The sequence below is a fragment of the Oncorhynchus masou genome, chromosome 18 (genome assembly GCF_036934945.1).
Source record: "Oncorhynchus masou masou isolate Uvic2021 chromosome 18, UVic_Omas_1.1, whole genome shotgun sequence".
NCBI lineage: Eukaryota > Metazoa > Chordata > Actinopteri > Salmoniformes > Salmonidae > Oncorhynchus > Oncorhynchus masou.
Window position 1 is genome coordinate 13,286,164 of NC_088229.1, and position 20,888 is coordinate 13,307,051.

A 20,888-nucleotide genomic window follows, 5' to 3' on the forward strand; every position below is an offset into this window, starting at 1 on the left:
TAAGACCTAATCTATGCATTTCACATGACTGAGAATACTGATATGCATCTGTTGGTCAAATATACTACAAACAAAAATGGGCCTCACAATGGGCCTCAGGATCTTGTAACGGTATCTCTGTGCATTCAAATTGTCATTGGTAAATTTAAATTGTGTTCGTTGTCCATATCTTATGCCTGCCCATACCATAACCCCACGGCCACCACGTGGTACTTGTTGACATCAAAATAACGCTCACCATACACGTGGTCTGCGGTTGTGAGACCGGTTGTACGTACTGCCAAATTCTTAAAAACTACGCAGGTGGCTTATGGTAGAGAAATGAACATTCAATTCTCTGTCAATGTCTCTGATGGACACTCCTGCAGTCATCAAGCCAATTGCACACTTCCTCCAAACTTGAGACATCTGTGACATGTGTTGTGTGACAACTGCACATTTTTGTGGCTTTTTATTGTCCCCAGCACAAGCTGCACCTGTGTAATGATCATGCTGTCTAATCAGCTTCTTGATATTCCACACCGGTCAGGTGGATGGATTATCTTGGCAAAGGAGAAATGATCACTAACAGGGATGCAAACAAGCTTTTTATGCGCATGGAACATTTCTGGGATCTTTTATTTCAGTCCACGAAACATGGGACCAACACTTTTCAAAATATTTTTGTTCAATGTAGTATGGCGACACTATACACTGTTGATGCAGATGTCTGTATGTAACCATGCTGGGTTGTGTGTGTACAGGAGATACAGCGTCCAACCTGGGCAGTGCTGTGGATGAACTGATGAGACACCAACCCACTCTGAAGACTGACGCCACTACTGCCATCATCAAGGTGGGTTTACAATGACATGTACAGGAGGCCTGGGAAAACTGCAATGATCAGCACCATTGAGCAGGTTTGGGAGTGAGTACTCCAGTACAGGTTGGTGTTTGATTACTAATAATCAAATACAAGTATTCAATTTACAAATATAACGATTTTAGCAGGTTAAATGTATATGCACAAGCACAATTTCCAACTGTAAGATGTTTCCCTACCCATTGTTCATGTCTGGACTTGTAGTTTTAACGCCATGTGACTTGACCAGGAAAAACTGAGGTCTTGTTGTAGCTTTTAACTAGGGCACAGAGTTCAACTGGTTCAGGTCATGTGTTAGGACCCTAATAATATAGATTAACTTTGTACACTGCATAGTGCATTAGCACAACATGATTGTTTCTTTAAGCTGGGCCATGTGATCTGAACAGGAACAACTTAATGTTTATCCTTGGAGTTTTTATGTTATGGTAAATTAACACACTTGTCTTCTCTTCAAAACAAATACCCTTGCCTTGTTTTCACCAGCACTCGAACTTGTCTTATCTTGCCAGCACCGACTTTGCTGATAGCTACTTTATTGAGGAAAAATGTACTTACTGTAATATGTGGTTGTCCCACCTAGCTATCTTAAGATGGATGCGCTAACTGTAAGTCGCTCTGTATAAGAGCGTCTGCTGAATGACTAAAAGGTCAACTCTCCTCTCCCAGTTACTGGAGGAGATCTGTAACCTGGGCCGAGCCCCGGAGTACATCTGTCAGAAGCCCTCTATCCAGAAGACGGACGGCACCGTGACCGCGCCCCCCGCACGCTCCTCCCACGCTGCCGAAGAGGCTTCCAGCGAAGATGAGGAGGAAGAGGAGGCGCTCCATACCTTCACCCAGCAGCAGGGGGAACCAGAGAACAACAGACAGTCAGTGCCAGTTGAACTGTATGACATTCCAAATCAGCCATGTGATTCTTTCCTGATCAATTCAGGATTTATTGCCCCTGATATAATTTTTCTCTATATATTTATAAATCATTTATGTATTTTATATTTTGTTACATGTTTGATAGGGAGCTGAGATAATAGTGTTTTTGTCATTTTTCCTATAGGGTTGTTGGCACTGAAGAGAGGATACCGATTCCTTTGATGGATTACATTCTGAATGTGGTACGTGTGTTGATGCACGTTCTCTGTTTATTCTATGTGATACCTGCAATAAGGCACACTGAAATCAAGTCCCTTTACTCACCAAAAATTGTCAATGAAGTGATGACAGGCAAGATCATATTAACATTTCTCTTGTGTTCAAAATTAAACAGAACATTTGTACAAAATAATGACTTCTGGGAGCGTATAACAGTGTGCAGACTGTACTACTACTATCGTCTAATCACTTTTTGGGACGTGCTTAGTCAGTCACTAGATGGTTACCACCCTGTTAGTGAACTCTGCACCTTAGAAGCTGCTGCCTATGTACATAGACATGGAATCACTGGTCACTTTAACCTTTTCACATGTGAGTTCCAAATATCTAACGGTCGCCCCAGCAAGAGTCGTTTTATGCACGCGATGTTAGAATGCACTCACTGTTCCAAAGTGTGATTATTACACAACGGGACAGTTAGAACGCGCTGCCTGCCAGACATCTTTTGTCTACGTTTCAACTTGTCAATTTCAAATTATTTTCTAACAACAGTTTGAATTGAGGTGTGTTCCGCCGCCTCATTAATTCACATAGAAGTAGCCGATTTCAGCGTTGCACACAATTTGTTTGAGACTTTACTGAGCAGGATAAACTTCGGTCTTTGAGGAGAGCCTACCACACTTCATTTATGTTTGCGCAGATCAAGTATGCATATGTTTGCGCAGATCAAGTATGCATACAATGCATTCTAGGTGTCACGTAATCTGTCAGACCGAAGATGTTATAATGAGGTGAAGGAATGGTTCACTCTTCTTTTGGGTGAACTTGCAGAAGTGAATGAAGGGAAGTGGATGATTGTAGAAGACACACCCCTTCAACATGCATACTATAAACAGACCAAACTCATCTAGTCTCTTATCTTTGGTTGATGCAAAAAAAGAAACATTCCGGCGCTCACAAACTACCTATCGTCGGATTACTTTCGATTTCCAGGAAGTGTTTAACTCAATTATTTCAATCAATGGTGAGCTCACCCGTGATGTGATTAATTATAAATAGTAATTATTATTAGCTAATTCATATTGTAGTTTCTGTCAGCCGGGAGTCATATTTGAGTTATACAAAATATGTCCATCTTTCCTCAGTTAGCGCGAGGACAAATGTAGCCTATATTTTCCGGTTTGGATGATTGTGTTACGCTGTAGCTACTTTGGTTTCCTTTTGGATGCAATGTTCAGACATTCATAGATCACATTCTGGATGTGACTTTGTAAGGACTGTGTTTGTGCAATATGTTTCTGTGGGAAAAAAGTGTTGCGACAATCAAAAATGGACATTGTAAGTAAGCGTTCTCATCAACTGTTCTAATCACACCGGTTTGATCGTATGCTACAGGGAACACTATACAACGATCACACCCGTTTGTTGGTACGTGTGAAAAGGTTAATGTTTACAAACGGTTTTACTCATTTCATATGTGCATCTACTGTATTCTAGTCAAAGCCACTCCAACATCGCTCATCCTAATATTTCAATGTTTCTTAATGACATTATTTTACTTTTAGATGTTTGTCTTGTTAGTTATTACTACACTTTTGGAGCTAGGAACACAAGCATTTAGCTACACCTGCAATAACATCTGCTAAATATGTGTGTTTGACCAATAAAATTATATTTGATTACTTAGCCCTTAACATTCCCCTTTTGTGTTCCTTCCCAGATGAAGTTTGTTGAGTCGATCCTTAGTAACAACACGACAGACGACCACTGTCAGGAGTTTGTCAACCAGAAGGGTCTCCTGCCCCTGGTCTCCATCCTGGGTCTGCCCAACCTGCCCATCGACTTCCCCACATCAGCTGCCTGCCAGGCTGTAGCCGGGGTCTGCAAGTCCATACTGGTGAGACCTGACACTGGGGATATGGGAGGTGTGTGGTTATGATGGGAGGCTGTAGCTGGGCTCTGCAACTCCATACTGGTGAGACTAAGAGATGTGGGGATATGATTTCAGTGAATTTGTTAGTGATTGAGCTCAAGCAGAGCTGGAAAATGGACTATAGCCTCTTCAGAATATATAACCTGTGGTATTTTGATGAGGTTCTCTGACGGTAGTGACTAAACTCTAGGGAGACCTGTTAAATGTAACTGTTCAGTCTCTCCCTGTGACTGTACTGTATTGATACTGAAGCGTGGTGTGTTGTCCCGTGGTCCCCAGACGCTGTCCCATGAACCCAAGGTGCTCCAGGAGGGGCTGTGTCAGCTGGACAGCATCCTGTCGGCCCTCGAGCCGCTCCACCGCCCCATCGAGGTCCCCGGGGGTTCCGTGCTGCTCCGAGAGCTTGCCACCGCCGGTCATGTGACCGACGCCACGCTATCGGCCCGCGCCACGCCACTGCTGCACGCGCTCACTGCCGCACACGCTTATATCCTGATGTTCGTGCACACCTGTAGGGTAGGGCAGGTAAGATGCCGATAAACCAATCAGCAAGGACCTCTCGTTATGTCACTCCACACCTGTAGCCCACAAAGTAGAGGCTGTAGATTAGGTTGACTTTGTATTCAATTCATTGAAAGATGTCAGCAGCATATAATCAACCAACTGTAGAGGTACTGCACCTCACCTCTGTGGATTTAGAGGACACCGCCTCTGTGGATTGTCATTGTTGGGAAAGAGTTGCTTGACTGTGAGTGGTTTGGTATTGGGTGTGTTCATTAACCTTCCCCTGTGTGTTGTGCAGAGTGAGATCAGGGCCATCAGTGTGAACCAGTGGGGCTCCCAGCTGGGTTTGAGTGTTCTCAACAAGCTGAGCCAGCTCTACTGCTCTCTGGTCTGGGAGAGCACCGTGCTGCTGTCTCTCTGCACACCCAATAGGTACACTACCTCTGATAAGCCTGTCTGATACGCTCTGTCTTTCTCCTCCAGGTTCTAGCTCTCTTTAGCCCTCTATCCTTTGGCCTTGAGGTTCTCACTGGTTCTCTCCCCCCCGTCCCCCCCGTCTCTCTCTCCGTCTCTCTCTCTCTCCGTCTCTCTCTCTCTCCGTCTCTCTCTCTCCCCCTCCGTCTCCCCCTCTCTCTCCCCCTCCGTCTCTCTCTCTCCCTCCCCCCCTCCTCCGTCTCTCTCTCTCTCTCTCCCCCTCCGTCTCTCTCTCTCCCCCTCCGTCTCTCTCTCTCCCCCTCCGTCTCTCTCTCTCCCCCTCCGTCTCTCTCTCTCTCCCCTCCCTCTCTCTCTCCCCCTCCGTCTCTCTCTCTCTCCCTCCCTCTCTCTCTCTCTCTCTCCCCTCCGTCTCTCTCTCTCTCTCCCCCTCCGTCTCTCCTCTCTCTCTCTCTCCCCCCTCCGTCTCTCTCTCTCTCTCCTCTCCTCCTCTCTCTCTCTCTCCGTCTCTCTCTCTCCCTCCGTCTCTCTCTCCCTCCGTCTCTCTCTCTCCCTCCGTCTCTCTCTCTCTCCCTCCGTCTCTCTCTCTCTCCCCCTCCGTCTCTCTCTCTCCCACCGTCTCTCTCTCTCTCTCTCCCCTCCCTCCGTCTCTCTCTCTCTCCCTCCCTCCGTCTCTCTCTCCCTCCGTCTCTCTCTCCCTCCGTCTCTCTCTCTCCCTCCGTCTCTCTCTCTCCCTCCGTCTCTCTCTCTCCCCCTTCATCTCTCTCTCTCCCCCTTCGTCTCTGTGTGTGGCTGTATCTCTTTCTCAGCATGCAGTCAGTTGACAGAACACACTAACTCTCCTGTTTCTCTCTCCTCTCCTCTCCCAGTCTCCCCCCAGGCTGTGAGTTCGGCCAAGTTGACATGCAGAAGCTGGTTCCCAAGGAGGAGAAGCCATCTGGCAGCACCACAGCCACCGCTTCTGCATCTGGATCCAGGAGAACTGGTAAGAGACGCCCTTCTACTGAAAAAAAACTAAATAAGATGTTATCAATTGGTTAAGAATGATCATTCATGAAAGCAATAGGACAATGTTTTGCAGGTCGTTTTTCTTCTTACATTCTAAAAATAACTGTCAACTTTGGAATGTTGGAGTTTCTTAGGCATCATTTGAGCAATGTGCAAGAAAGGAATGTATAAGCTCATTTTAGCCAAACTACTCTTCCAGCACAGCCACCCCTAGCTCTAACCACAAGCCCATTCTTCTCTCTCGCTAGCTGAGTCTGAGGCTGTTGCTGTGGACCCCTCTGCCACGTGTCTCCTAGAAGGGATGGGGTTGGACGGGGACACGCTAGCCCCCATGGAGACTGACGAGCCCAGCGCCGGCACCTCTGACCCCAAGACCAAGTCCAAACTAACCCCCGCCATGGCCACTCGCATCAAGCAGATCAAACCCCTGCTCTCTGGTGAGGACACCAGGAGCTTTGTCTTTTCTTTTTCACACCATTGTCTATTTGTAGGCATACGTTAAGTGTAGATTGGTAATCCCACCAAATACAGCAATGTACTGTCAGAAGCTCTGCATTAGTGAAGAAAGACATGGGAAACATACAGCCTCATACAACTCTCAGGTGAAGGTTGCAACACTGTCTGTTGTGACTGCTGATTCTATATTTGTGAGTGCAGGCTGTCTCTTTCATCCTGGTGTGGTAACTCTCCTCTCTACTCCAGCGTCGTCTCGTCTGGGCCGGGCTCTGGCCGAGCTCTTTGGTCTTCTGGTGAAGCTGTGTGTGGGTTCTCCAGTCCGACAGCGCCGCTCTCACCACGCCACCAGCACCGGCACAGCCCCCACCCCCGCCGCCCGGGCCACCGCCTCCTCCCTCACCAAGCTGCTCACCAAGGGCCTCAGCTGGCAGCCCCCGCCGTACACCCCTACCCCTCGTTTCAGGTACACTACTGTTACCCCTACCCCTCGTTTCAGGTACTCTACTGTTACCCATACCCCTCGTTTCAGGTACTCTACTGTTACCCCTACCCCTCGTTTCAGGTACTCTACTGTTACCCATACCCCTCGTTTCAGGTACTCTACTGTTACCCCTACCCCTCGTTTCAGGTACTCTTTTACCCCTACACCCCAACCCCTCGTTTCAGGTACTCTACTGTTACCCCTACCCCTCGTTTCAGGTACTCTACTGTTACCCCTACCCCTTGTTTCAGGTACTCTACTGTTACCCCTACCCCTTGTTTCAGGTACTCTGTTACTCACAACGGCTACTTGGGTTGCTTCCGGATTCTCTACCCATCTCACGAAATGTGCGCCTACAAACCCAGTGGTGGAAACTTCCTTTAACTAATGCGTACACTAATTCAATACATACTTCTGTAGAAGGGACGAGACATCCCCCAAATCTGTTCTGTAGATCTGAGAGGATTGGAGTTATCAGATGTGTGTTCTCATGGCCATGATGTCTCTGCTCTCTGTCTTCCCCTCCAGGCTGACTTTCTTCATCTGCTCGGTGGGCTTCACGTCCCCCATGCTGTTTGACGAGAGGAAGTACCCCTACCACCTCATGCTGCAGAAGTTCTTCTGCTCCGGAGGACACAACGCACTCTTTGAGTGAGTAGAGCACTGTCTGTTAATAGACCTGTAGCTACAACCAGCCTCATTACTGTTGCTGCTCAGCTCTCACCAGTAATACCTGACTCAATATATATTTGGACTACCTTATTGTCAGGATTACTAATAGAATGATTATAAGTAGGGCATTTTCCCTGACCAGGAAACATTGGGGCCGTAATTGTGCTTGTACCCAACAAGAGCTTATGTTTCTCTGCCCATCAGCTCTGACACATCTCTCGTTCCCCCTCCTCTCCCCAGGACATTTAACTGGGCCCTTTCTATGGGTGGTAAGGTGCCTGTCTCTGAGGGCCTGGAGCATGCAGAGCTGCCAGACGGGACAGGGGAGTTCTTGGATGCCTGGCTGATGCTGGTGGAGAAGATGGTGAACCCCAGTACTGTGCTGGACTCACCCCACAGCCTGCCTGTCAAGGTTCCCGGGGTCACCCCCACCACCCCACAGTTCAGTGCCCTGCGATTCCTCATAGTCACTCAGAAGGTAGGGGGATTGGTTAGTGGTGTGTGGTTTTTCCTGGATGTGTTTAACTACTCTTGTGGGGAACAGAAGTCCCCACAAGAATAGTAAACAAACAAAAATTTGACCTACGTGACATTTTGTTAGTCCTCACGAGGTCAAATGCTATTTCAAGGGGATTTAGGGATAAGGTTAAAATTAGTGTTGGGGTTAGAATTAGGTTAAGGTAAGAGTACTGGTTAGGGTCAGGGAAAATAGGATTTTGAATGGGACTGAATTGTGTGTCCCCACAAGGTTAGTAATGTAACACAAGGTGTTACATGAAATAGTATTCTTTTTTTAGGTGCATTTTTCAAAGAAGACGAACACACGTTGCTCCCTCTAATCCTGAGCCACTCTCTTTGTCTCCCATTTAGGCAGCGTTCAGCTGCATCTGCAGCCTGTGGAACAGAAAGCCCCTTAAAGTCTACGGGGGCCGCATGGCTGAGTCCATGTTAGCTATACTGTGCCACATCCTGAGAGGAGAACCTGTCATCCAGGTGTGTTCTTTTATATAAGGTGCAGTGGCACACTCGGAGAGAAACTAGTGGGTGGGAATTATTTGTAATGTAAACACTTTCTTTGGCAAATTATCTTTTGAGGGATGGTTGCTAGTGGCATGTAATGAAATTTTTCCTCCCAGGAGCGCCTCGCCAAGGAGAGGGAGGGCACGGCCCGTCCAGAGGAGGAGGGAGGTCTTGGAGCCTCTACGCTGCCTGTAGGCCCCAGTTCTGGAGGTGAGAGGAAATGGTTTATTTTCAACAACATTACATGGTATTAATGGCAGCGAAGGCTGAATTATTTGATACAATGTGTTTTTATACACATGAAGGATAAATGCACAATAACTATCCAATAGCACATAATGATTTATAACACTTGAATGCTTAATCCAGGCACAGGTGGATCAGCAGGGGCCCCTGGAGCAGCAGTAAATGCAGGAGAGGGCCCTGCCGGGTCAGTTCCAGGACCAGCCATTGGAAGCAGTACAGCACCACCTGCACCAGGGGGTGCAGCAGAGGACTCCACTAACACTACTCCCAGGAGAGAGCCACCGGTTAACCAGGCTCAGCTACAGCAGGTGAGGAGGGTGTGGCTGTCGGTCCGGTCCGTGTGTGTTTTTGGATTCCTTTACTTTTTGTGACCGTTTTTTCACGGAAATAGCAGTTTTTGTCAGATGGTTTTCCTCATAGACCGTTTTCCTCATAGACCGTTTTCCTCATAGACCGTTTTCCTCATAGACCGTTTTCCTCATAGACCGTTTTCCTCATAGACCGTTTTCCTCATAGACCGTTTTCCTCATAGACCGTTTTCCTCATAGACCGTTTTCCTCGTAGACCGTTTTCCTCGTAGACCGTTTTCCTCGTAGACCGTTTTCCTCATTGTTAGTAATGTAACACAAGTAGACCGTTTTTTAGACCGTTTTCCTCATAGACCGTTTTCCTCGTAGACCGTTTTCCTCGTAGACCGTTTTCCTCGTAGACCGTTTTCCTCGTAGACCGTTTTCCTCGTAGACCGTTTTCCTAGACCGTTTTTGTCAGACCGTTTTCCTCGTGCAGACCGTTTTCCTCGAGACCGTTTTCCTCGAGACCGTTTTCCTCGTAGACCGTTTTCCTCGTAGACCGTTTTCCTCATAGACCGTTTTCCTCATAGACCGTTTTCCTCATAGACCGTTTTCCTCGTAGACCGTTTTCCTCGTAGACCGTTTTCCTCGTAGACCGTTTTCCTCGTAGACCGTTTTCCTCGTAGACCGTTTTCCTCGTAGACCGTTTTCCTCATAGACCGTTTTCCTCGTAGACCGTTTTCCTCGTAGACCGTTTTCCTCGTAGACCGTTTTCCTCGTGAGACCGTTTTCCTCGTAGACCGTTTTCCTCGTAGACCGTTTTCTGAATTATTTGATACAATGTGTTTATACACTGAATTATTGTAGACCGTTTTTTCCTCAGACCGTTTTCCTCGTAGACCGTTTTCCTCGTAGACCGTTTTCCTCGTAGACCGTTTTCCTCGTAGACCGTTTTTGTCAGACCGTTTTCCTCGTAGACCGTTTTCCTCGTAGACCGTTTTCCTCGTAGACCGTTTTCGTCAGACCGTTTTCCTCATAGACCGTTTTCCTCATAGACCGTTTTCCTCATAGACCGTTTTCCTCGTAGACCGTTTTCCTCGTAGACCGTTTTCCTCGTAGACCGTTTTCCTCGTAGACCGTTTTTGTCAGACCGTTTTCCTCATAGACCGTTTTCCTCAGACCGTTTTCCTCAGACAGTTTTTGGCATTAAACACGCATCATTCGACAGCTTTGATAGATATAACTGCTAGCATTGCTAGATACAGTTGAGCGCATTGGTTGCACTGTTAGCATTGGTTGAAATTGCACTGTTCTGTTGTCAACTTTTTGTCCCCTTGAACCCTCACCCTGGTGTGGCCTGCACCACTTTGTCTTGTTGTGACAGGCTCAGGGAGGAGGCAGGGAGAGGCAGCAAAATGTCAACCAGCAGCAGCTACAGCAGGTATACAGCTAGCCTGCTCCACACTCAGGCGCGAGCGCACATTTGACTAGAGTTGAATCTGATCTCTTGTTCGTAATGGGTTCCCGGCTGAAGGTGGCCAGGAGGAAACCAGAGGGCGGGAGGGAGGGCGGGAGGGGGAGGGAGGGAGGGAGGGGGGGGAGGGCGGGAGGGGGGGGAGGGAGGGCGGGATGGGAGGCTGGATGTCCCTTGGTTGGTGGAGCATTTTTGATACACACAGGAAACTGTTGAGGGTTTAAAAAAACAGCAGCGTTGCAGTTCTTGACACAAACAGGTGCGCCTGCCAGCAATCTACATACCCCGTTTGAAGGCACTTAAATATTTTGTCTTGCCCATTCACCATCTCAATGGAACACATACACAATCTGTCTCAATTGTCTCAAGGCTTAAAAATCCTTATTTAACCTGTCTCCTCTACACTAAAGTGGATTTAATAAGTGACATCAATAAGGGATCATAGATTTCACCTGGTCAGTCTGTCATGGAAAGTGGAGGTGTTTCGTATGTTTTGTGTAGTCACTGTATATAATACGTGAGATTGACACACTGATCACACTGTGCCTTAGCCATAGTCGGCTCCTTTTATCTCTCTCTCCTTTCACACACACACACACACACCCCAGCAGTTATGACAGTGCTTTACAGATACCCAGCCTAGAACACCAAAGAGTAAGCAATACAGGGGCTAGGGAAATTACTCCCTAGAAGGAAGTTTTCTCTAACCCTGTCCTGTGACCCGTTTCCCCTCTAACCCTGTCCTGTGACCCGTTTCCCCTCTAACCCTGTGCTGTGACCCGTTTCCCCTCTAACCCTGTGCTGTGACCCGTTTCCCCTCTAACCCTGTCCTGTGACCCGTTTCCCCTCTAACCCTGTCCTGTGCTCGGCCTCTCTGTGGTTTTTAACCATTGTTCTCTCCTCTATGTAGCTGATGGACATGGGTTTCTCCAGAGAGCATGCCATGGAGGCCCTGGTGAACACCAGCACCATGGAGCAGGCCACAGAGTACCTGCTCACACACCCTCCTCCTCTACTCAGCGGAGCCGTCAGGGTATGCCCACACACTCACTTACATGGGAACGCACACGTAAATACAGATCATGCATACTCAGCCACGGTCCATTGGCACACTATATACTCATATTACACGCATGCACAGGTCCACACACATAGGAACACACACACACACGTGTCTCCTCCCGTAATGCGTGTTGTGTACTCTGTTGGTCTGTGTGTAGGACATGACCATGTCAGAGGAGGACCAGATGATGAGAGCCATCGCCATGTCTCTGGGACAAGAGGTCAGCATGGAACAGCGCTCTGATTCGCCCGAGGTGCGCTGCCACACACACACTAAGACACGCCCCACTCACAGGCGTACGGATGGAACATATTGCCGAATGAATGGACATCGGCTCATGAATGAATAACCAGGGCCCCCTCCAGAAAGGGGCTGTGGAGTTTACAATACACCCTAGGCACTTGTGTAGATCTGAAAGTATTGGATAGGGGTGTAGCCTAGCGGTTAAAAGCATTGGGCCAGTAACTGAAAGGTTGCTGGTACTAATCCCTGAGCAGACTAGGTGAAAAATCTGTTAATGCGCCCTTAAGCAAGGCACTTAACCCTAGTTGCTCTGGATAAGAGAATCTGCTAATGTCTGAAATGTAAAAGGATAGTGTTTTCCACAAGCACATGGATTAGCCAGCCAAATAGAAAAAGTAGCCAGTGTAACAGTTTTTAACTTTAGACCGTCCCCTCGCCCATACCCGGGCGCGAACCAGGGACCCTCTGCACACATCAACAACTGACACCCACAAAGCATCGTTACCCATTGCTCCACAAAAGCTGTGGCCCTTGCAGAGCAAGAGGAACTACTACTTCAAGGTCTCAGCAAGTGACGTCACCGATTGAAACGCTATTTAGCGCGCACCGCTAACTGAGCTAGCCGTTTACATCCGTTACACCAGCAGCCTCCTTCGGTTAAGACATTTTTCCCAACAAGCTGTATTTTTCCTAGATTAGATTTTCAACCAGCAAATATCAGGAAATAATTATTTTTATTTAAAAATTCATACGTCAGCTGTTGTACAACACAATATAAAATATATATATTATTATTTTTATTTTTCAACTTTATTTAACTAGGCAAGTCTGTTTATTAAGAACAAATTCATATTTTCAATGACGGCCTAGGAACGGTGGGTTAACTAACTGCCTGTTCAGGGGCAAAACAGAATAAATCACAGGGGAGAAATATTTAGACTATACTGGGCCTAAATAATCCTGTAAGAGTCTGCTGACTTCCACAGGCTTCAAGCTTTTTAAAGACATTTTCTCAGCTATCTGCAATACAGGTATGATAGAAGAATGTAGCAGGTGTTTAACATGGGCTTTGTTACACAGAAAACAGCAGTTAACTAGTCCATTGTCAACACTCTGAAGTCAGTAGACCTATGTCAATAAGTATTAATAGGTTTAAAACAACTAGCCTACCTATTGTTCCTGCAGTGAGGTGGATTCAACATATTTGATAAACCAGTCAAGCTGGCTGTCTCTAAATCAAAGCACAGTAGTAGATAGCATATGCCTCACCACTCCTTGGCTGCATATGAAACACACCTGGGTCCAAAGTTAATTTATTTTCTCACTGGGCACAAATCTACTGGCCTGTCACAGTTTCTCCATAGTGTAGTTGTTAAATGCATAGGGGGTCATGGAGGGCCTGTAGGTTGTCATGGTTTCTCTATATTGGCCTATTCAGCTATTAATAGGCTACATTTGGTTATTATAAGCAATGACTATTCTTTAGAACCGCTGTGTATTAATTGCATTAATTTTTGTTTGTATATTATGTATTTTTGAGAAGATTTGAAAGTAGGATGCTGCCCCCTTTAAGACAAAGGTTCCAAAAGAGATCAACATGACCACAGTAGGCTAGCCAAGACCAATGCTACATGTCTTTTTTGCAGACTACCAACAGTAGCCGGCCTATTGATAGTATGTGCACAATCACTTAAAGTAAATAAGCTCAGTGAGTAGATGGATGGGCACTTCTTCTTACTCTTGACAGCTCGTGTGCTGTGTGACAGCATCAACCTATGTACTGCTCGAAGTTATGATTGGCAGGAGAGTGGTGGTGCTTGAATGAACGGCCTATCCTATTGCTCAAATACAAATAGCGTGACATTTACTTGTGTGGTCTTCAATGGTAGATTGACAGGGCAGGCAAATGTTGAACTGGAATGAAAAAAATGTTAGTTGAAGTTACTGGCCCCCACATGTTTTCACTGCCAGCGGGCCAAGGTTACAGTCAGACCCTGCAGGCAAAAGGAAAGTCAATGTGCCAGAAACAATTTGGCGAAGTGGATTTTGACATGCAAATTCATGCTCTCTCTGTGTAAAGAAATTTGATAGCAACCGTAGCGCACCCAACACACACACAACCCCAGGTACGGAGAGGCGGGACTGACAGTCACACCATTAGTGTGTCCCTGTCATCTCTCACTTTGGTTGACGGGCTCCTGTCCTATCAATTGATGACTAGAAGATGCATGTTGTTCATTCTAGCAGGAGAGGGCTTGGCACTCTTGTTTTCTCTCTCTCTCTCCTGACTGGCAAATTGAAAAGTAGTTAATTTTAAGTGGATAAAGTGCCCGGCTGACAATGCCTCTGTAATTCTCTGTATTGCTGACAGCCGCGTTAGTGGAAAACACTGGGTGTAGAATTCTATTTATTGTTGCAGCTCTAGCTTTTCATTTCATAGACTTGGTGAAATATCAGCTGTATTGCTTTTATCTGATGTATACACAGATTGGTTAGGGGCTGTTTCTGGGCCCACACCACTTCACCCCCACAGGTGCTCACATTCCCTCTCTATCTTTCTCTCAGGAGGCGGCGCGTCATCGCGAGGAGGACGATAGGAGAGCCAGGGAGCGTACGGAGGAGGAGGAGGCTCGCTGCCTGGAGAGGTTCCTGGAGGCCGAGCCCCTGGACAGTACAGAGCTCCACGCCTTCACTGACTCCATGCTGCCCGGCTGCTTCCACCTGCTGGACGAGCTGCCAGACACCGTCTATCGCCTCTGTGACTTGCTCATGACCGCCATCAAGAGGAGTGGTCCCGAGTACAGGGACCTCATCTTACGACAGGTGGTCAACCAGGTATGTGTAATACCAATTTGGTCAACGCTTTGTCCTGTATGTCAGGGTTTTTTATCTCTGTCTTGGGTCTCCCCCTGGGCGCACGTCTTGGTTTTTGCCCTAGCACGACACAGCTGATTCAAATAACCAACGCATCAAGATTTGATTATCAGCTGTGTTGTGCTAGGGCAAAACCCATAACGTGCACTGGGGGGGGGGGGGAGTCCCTGGACAGAGATTGGGAAACTCTGCTGTGTGAAATGTCAAGGTGTGATCTTTGACATGTGTAGGTGTGGGAGGCAGCAGACGTGCTCATCAAGGCAGCAATACCCCTGACCACCAGTGACACCAAGACTGTGTCCGAGTGGACCAGACAGATGGCTACCCTGCCCCAGGCCTCCAACCTGGCAACACGCATCCTGCTGCTCACACTGCTCTTTGAGGTACACACACACACACACACACACGCACACACACACACACACACACACAGAAAAACCTCCTGCTCAAACTACTTTAGTGACACACGTAGATGAACAGTAATTCCTTTCTCGCACACCCCACCGGCCCTGAATGTTGATGCATGCTGTCTTCTGTTACCCTGTAGGAGTTGAAGCTGTCGTGTGCCAGGGTGGTGGAGAACAGTGGGATCCTCAATGTGCTCATCAAGCTGCTAGAAGTAGTGCAGCCCTGTCTGCAGGCTGCCAAGGAGCAGAAGGACATCCAGACGCCCAAGTGAGTAGCAACCACCCCAGAGCTGTGTATTTAGAGAGTTGGGCCAACATTTAAAATTGTGAATATTATTCTAATTCAGTTACAAAGCATTATTTAAATATTTCGCATGTAATTATAATGGGAGCTAACATGGCTGCCATAAAATGTTGAAGTGTCATTCATGTCACTGCATCATAATGCAGAAACAATTGTCCAAGTCTCTAAATACATGGCTCTGCCATCCCCCAGGCTCTTTGACAGCAAACGGGCTAAAGGGCCGTTGTTGGGATTAGCTAGCTAGCACACGTGTGGAAATTAATACCTTTCAGAAATATACTGTCCTGCTACAAATGGCGGCATGAACGATCTTCATTTTTTTAAGTCTTTTCTTATTAGAGCGATAATTATTTTTTGTACTTGGGTGAGGTAGAAGCGTTGCATCTGTCAGACAAAAGGCAATGTACAACACGACTGAACGTTGTCTGTCCCACTGTGTACAGGTGGATCACTCCAGTGCTGCTGATCATTGACTTCTATGAGAAAATGGCTGTTTCATCCAAACGCAGAGCACAGATGAACAAGGTAACAGGAATGTCCCCGTGCAACATAAAGATTAACCCACATTATAGGATATGCATGTGATTACCATTGTATTGCCATGTCTGGTCTTTTAGTCAACCTGGTCTTTTTCAACCTGGTCTTTTAGTCAAAAAAATAATTTCTCCTCTCATCCTTTTGTCCCCACACCCCGTCCACTCTCTCCAGTACCTGCAGCCCAACGGTAATAACTGGCGTTGGTTCGACGACCGGTCGGGTCGCTGGTGCAGCTACTCGGCCTCTAACAACGGCACTATAGACTCAGCCTGGAGGGCCGGGGAGAGCAGCGTCCGATTCACCGCGGGACGCAGGAGATATACCGTACAGTTCAACACCATGGTCCAGGTATAGAGAGAGGTGTATGTAGGGCCTTAGGAAAGTATTCAGACCTGTGAATCTTTCCACGTTTTGTTAGGTCACAGCCTTATTTTCTTCCCTCATCAATCTGCACACAATACCCCATAATGACAAAGCAAAAACAGGTTATTAGACATTTTTGCTAATTTATTAAAGATTAAACAGCTCACATTTACATAAGTATTCAGACCATTTACTCGGTACTTTGTTGAAGCGCATTTGGCAGCGATTACAGCCTCGAGTCTTCTTGGGTATGATGCTACAAGCTTGGCACACCTGTATTTGGGGAGTTTCGGGCTCTTGCTGGGCCACTGAAGGACATTCAGAGACTTGTCCCGAAGCCACTCCTGCTTTGTCTTGGCTGTGTGCTTAGGGTCGTTGTCCTGTTGGAAGGTGAACCTTCACACCAGTCTGAAGTCCTGAGCGGTTCGAGCAGGTTTTCATCAAGGATATCTTTGTGCTTTGCCCCATTCATCTTTGCTTCAATCCTGACTAGTCCCTACTGCTGAAAAACATCCCACAACATGATGCTGCTAACACCATGCTTCACCGTAGGGATGGTGCCAGGTTCCTTCCAGATGTGCTGCTTGACATTCAGGCCAAAGCATTCAATATTGGTTTCATCAGACCAGAGAATCCTGTTTCTCATGGTCTGAGAGTCTTTAGGTGCCTTTTGGCAAACTCCAAGCGGGCGATCATGTGCCTTTTACTGAGGAGTGGCTTCCGTCTGGCCGCTCTACCCTAACGGCCTGGTTGGATGAGTGCTGCTGAGATTGTTGTCTTTCGGGAAGGTTCTCCTATCATCATCATAGGAACTCTAGATCTCTGTCAGTGACCATCGGGTTCTTGGTCACCTCCCTGTCCAAGGCCTTATCACCCCCCTGCTCAGTTCGGCTGGGTGGTCTGAAATTTCTTCCATTTAAGAATGATGGAGGGAACTGTGTTCTTGGGGACCTTCAATGCTGCAGACATTTTTTGGTACCCCACCCTAGATCTGTGCCTCACCACAATCCTGTCTCGGGGCTCTACGAACAACTCCAACCTCATGGGTTTTGCTCTGACATGCATTGTCAACTGTTGGACCTGATATAGACAGGTGTGCTTTTTCAAATCATTTCCAATCAATTTAATTTACCACAGATGGACTCGAATCAAGTTGTAGAAACATCTCAAGCATGATCAATGGAAACAGGATGCACCTGAGTTCAATTTCGAGACTCATAGCGAAGTGTCTCAATATCTATGTAGGTATTTCTTTACATTTAAAAAAGAATTACATTTGAAAAAATGTCAACTGGTTTTCGCTTTGTCATAATGGGGTATTGTGTGTAAATTGCTACGGATTTATTTTGTATTTAATACATTTTAGAATAAGGCTGTAACATAACAAAATGCACTGTACACACTAACCCAGTTTATTAGGTACACCCATCTAGTACTGGGTCGGATCACCCTTTGCCTCCCAGAACAGCCTTACTTGTTCGGGGCATGGATTCTACAAGGATTTCAGTGGGATATTGGTCCATGCTGACGCGATGGCATCACGCAGTTGCTGCAGACTGGACGGCGGTACATCACCTCCACCAGCCTGTACCGTTGACACCAGGCAGGATGGGTCCATGGACTCATGCTGCTTACACCAAATTCTGACTCTGCCATCAGCATGACTCAAAAGAAACCGGGGTTCGTCAGACCAGGCAATGTTTTTCTTGTCCTCAATTGTCCAGTGTTAGTGATCATGTGCCCATTGGAGCTGCTTCTTAGCTGATCGGAGTCGAACCCGTTGTGGTTGTCTGCACACCACCGTTGTACTGCGCCGTTGTCTGTTTGTGGCCAGCCTGTTAGCTTGCTCGATTCTTGCCAATCTCCTTCAACATCTCATCAATAAGTTGTTTTTGTTCACAGGACTTCCTCTGACTGGATGTTTTTTGTTTGTGGCACCATTCTTGGGAAAATCCCACAGGGCTGTCGTTTCTGAGATACAGGATCCGGTGTGCCTGGCACCGATGATCATAGCACGTCTAGCATAGCACCAAGTCTTTTAGGTCACTAGTTTTGCCCGTTGTGATGTTCAATCGAACAGTAACTGAATGCCTCTGTCTGCCTGCTTTATATAGCAAGCCACGGCCACGTAAGAGCAATCCATTATGGTGAAAGTAGTGGTGTACCTAATAAACTCGCCGGTGAGTGTGGGAGGGGAGCCTCTTCTATACAGAGACCACTCAAAGGAACAGAGTCGACAAACAGTGGAATTGTTTGGTTATTAGACTTAGGAATAATTTAATAAATCCTGGTGCTCAATGGAGAGTATTCATTGAAAGTGCTTATCAGTCCAGTTATGGACATAATTTGGGTCTGGGAGACCATTGACTTCTATATCTTTGTTCTATTCCAGGTGAATGAGGAGACTGGTAACCGTCGTCCGGTGATGCTGACGGTCCAGAGAGTGCCTCGCGTTCCTAAACCTGCCAAAACTGGCAGCATGACGGACTCTGAGAAGGAGGAGGGGGACAGGGGCAAGGCAGAGGAGACACAGACAGACCCAGGTGATGACTGGATAGGAGCTACTGTTCTAGTATAGCCTCAAACAGATACCTGAGACTGATGAGGGGGACATGGGCAAGACGTAGGACAGAGACCCAGATAATGGACCTACTGCCTTCTACAGGGCCTTCAGAAATGATTCACACCACTTGACTTTTTCCACATTTTGATGTTACAGCCTGAATTTAAATTAAGATTGTGTCACTGGCCCACACAAAATACCCCATATCAGTGGAATTATGTTTTTACAAGTTCATGAAAAGCTGAAGTGTCAGGGCACAAAGTATTCAATCCCTTTATGGCCGAAATAAGTTCAGGAGGGAAAATGTGCTTAAGTCACATGATGGGTTGCATGTACTCACTGTGAATATTTTTTACATTATTTTTGAATGATTACCTTCTCTACCCCACACACACTATTATCAGTAAGATCCTTAGTCGAGCCATCAATTTCAAACACAGATTCAACCACAAAGACCAGGGAGGTTTTCCAATGCCTCGCAAAGAAGGGAAACTATTGCTAGATAGGGACCAATAAAAAAAAAGTAGACATTTAATATCCCTTTGAGCATGGTGAAGTTATTAATGACATTTTAGATGGTGTCAATACACCCAGTCACTATAAAGTTGCAGGTGTCCTTCCTAACTCCATTGCCGGAGATGTCCAATGGTGATTTTAAAACCATTACAGAGATTAATGGCTGTGAGAACTGAGGATGGATCAATAACATTGTTGTTACTCCACAATAACAACCTAAATTAAGTAAAAAAAGAAACCTGTACAGAATAAAAAAATATTGCGAAACATTTTTTTATTTGTAATTAGGCACTAAACTGTAAAAAAAATGTGGCAAAGAAATGTATTTTATGTTTTGAATACAAATATATATGTTTGGGGCAAACAGATCACTGAGTAAAAAAAAAATATTTTCAAGCACGGAGGTAGCTGCATCATGGATGTGCTCGTCATCGGCAAGGACTAGGGAGTTTTTTATATTGATGACAATAAATGGAATAGTACTGAGCACAGACAAAATACAAATGTCTGCTTTCCAACAGACACTGGAAGACAAATGTACCAGTTCAGCAGGACAATAACCTTAAACACAAGGCCAAATATAACCTGGAGTTGCTTACTGAGATGACATTGAATGTTCCTGAGTGGCCTAGTTGCAGTTTTGAAAATCTGTGGCAAGACTTGACAATTGCTGTTTAGCAATGATCAACAACCAACTTGACAGAGCTTGAAGAGTTGAAAATGATTCAGCAAATATTGTACAATCCAGGTGTGCAAAGCTCTTAGACTTACCCAAAAAGACTCATAGCTGTAATTGCTGTCAAAGGTGATTCTAACATGTATTGACTCAAGGTGTTGAACACTTATCTTACAAGAAATATTAGTTTTATTTATTTGTTATACTTTTCCTTTCTATTTGACAGAGTATTTTGTGTAGATCTAAAAAAAAAATCAAAAATATTTGAATCCATTTTAATCCCAATTTGTAACATCAAAATGTATAAAGGATGTGAATACTTCCGGAAGGCACTGTAGATTTATAGCTTTGGAAGAAATATGCGCAACTCCAGTGTTTTTATAAGCAAAGTGTGAAGTGTTCACCTTTTATTAGACATGGCTATTGTCACAAAGCACACTTTGTTTAGATGAAAAATGTATAAATGTATGTATACTGTTACTTTAGTTGAATACCATAGTCAAATCCTCCCCTCTCTCTTTCAGACTCTGCCCCAGTAGCTGTGGAGATGAGTGCTCCTAAAGATGACAACAATACCCCTCAACTAAAGGAGTCCTTCTCTGGTCCTTCTGCTCCTCCTGCCCCCCCTCCTGCAGCCCCCATGGACCCCACGTCTGAACGCACCGGGGCAGGAGGAGCCATCGTGGTGCAGGGCCTGACAGAGGACATGACCACGGTGCTCATCAGAGCCTGTGTATCCATGATCAGTGTCCCCGTGGACCCAGACACCCTCCACGCCACACTAAGGTTCCTACTTTTATTTTGTTCTCTTTTAAGTCTTGAATCTTATGTAAATGCAGTGTTTTCCACTAGTGTCGCCTAATCAACTTGTT

The 20,888-nt window shown here is 46.2% G+C and overlaps 1 protein-coding gene across 1 annotated transcript in view; it reads left to right on the plus strand.

Moving 5' to 3' along the window:
- LOC135559289 (E3 ubiquitin-protein ligase HUWE1-like) overlaps positions 1 to 20,888 on the plus strand; it is an 83,746-nt gene that overhangs the window by 23,012 nt on the left and 39,846 nt on the right. Inside the window, 24 exon segments of the mRNA XM_064993481.1 lie at positions 744 to 835; positions 1,532 to 1,734; positions 1,920 to 1,977; positions 3,675 to 3,851; positions 4,167 to 4,412; positions 4,690 to 4,823; positions 5,693 to 5,808; positions 6,080 to 6,268; positions 6,534 to 6,750; positions 7,297 to 7,419; positions 7,681 to 7,918; positions 8,311 to 8,433; positions 8,577 to 8,670; positions 8,830 to 9,014; positions 10,381 to 10,437; positions 11,381 to 11,503; positions 11,691 to 11,786; positions 14,342 to 14,611; positions 14,881 to 15,033; positions 15,198 to 15,325; positions 15,805 to 15,886; positions 16,070 to 16,246; positions 18,654 to 18,804; positions 20,541 to 20,802. Coding sequence (XP_064849553.1) covers positions 744 to 835; positions 1,532 to 1,734; positions 1,920 to 1,977; positions 3,675 to 3,851; positions 4,167 to 4,412; positions 4,690 to 4,823; positions 5,693 to 5,808; positions 6,080 to 6,268; positions 6,534 to 6,750; positions 7,297 to 7,419; positions 7,681 to 7,918; positions 8,311 to 8,433; positions 8,577 to 8,670; positions 8,830 to 9,014; positions 10,381 to 10,437; positions 11,381 to 11,503; positions 11,691 to 11,786; positions 14,342 to 14,611; positions 14,881 to 15,033; positions 15,198 to 15,325; positions 15,805 to 15,886; positions 16,070 to 16,246; positions 18,654 to 18,804; positions 20,541 to 20,802 — 3,694 coding nt within the window.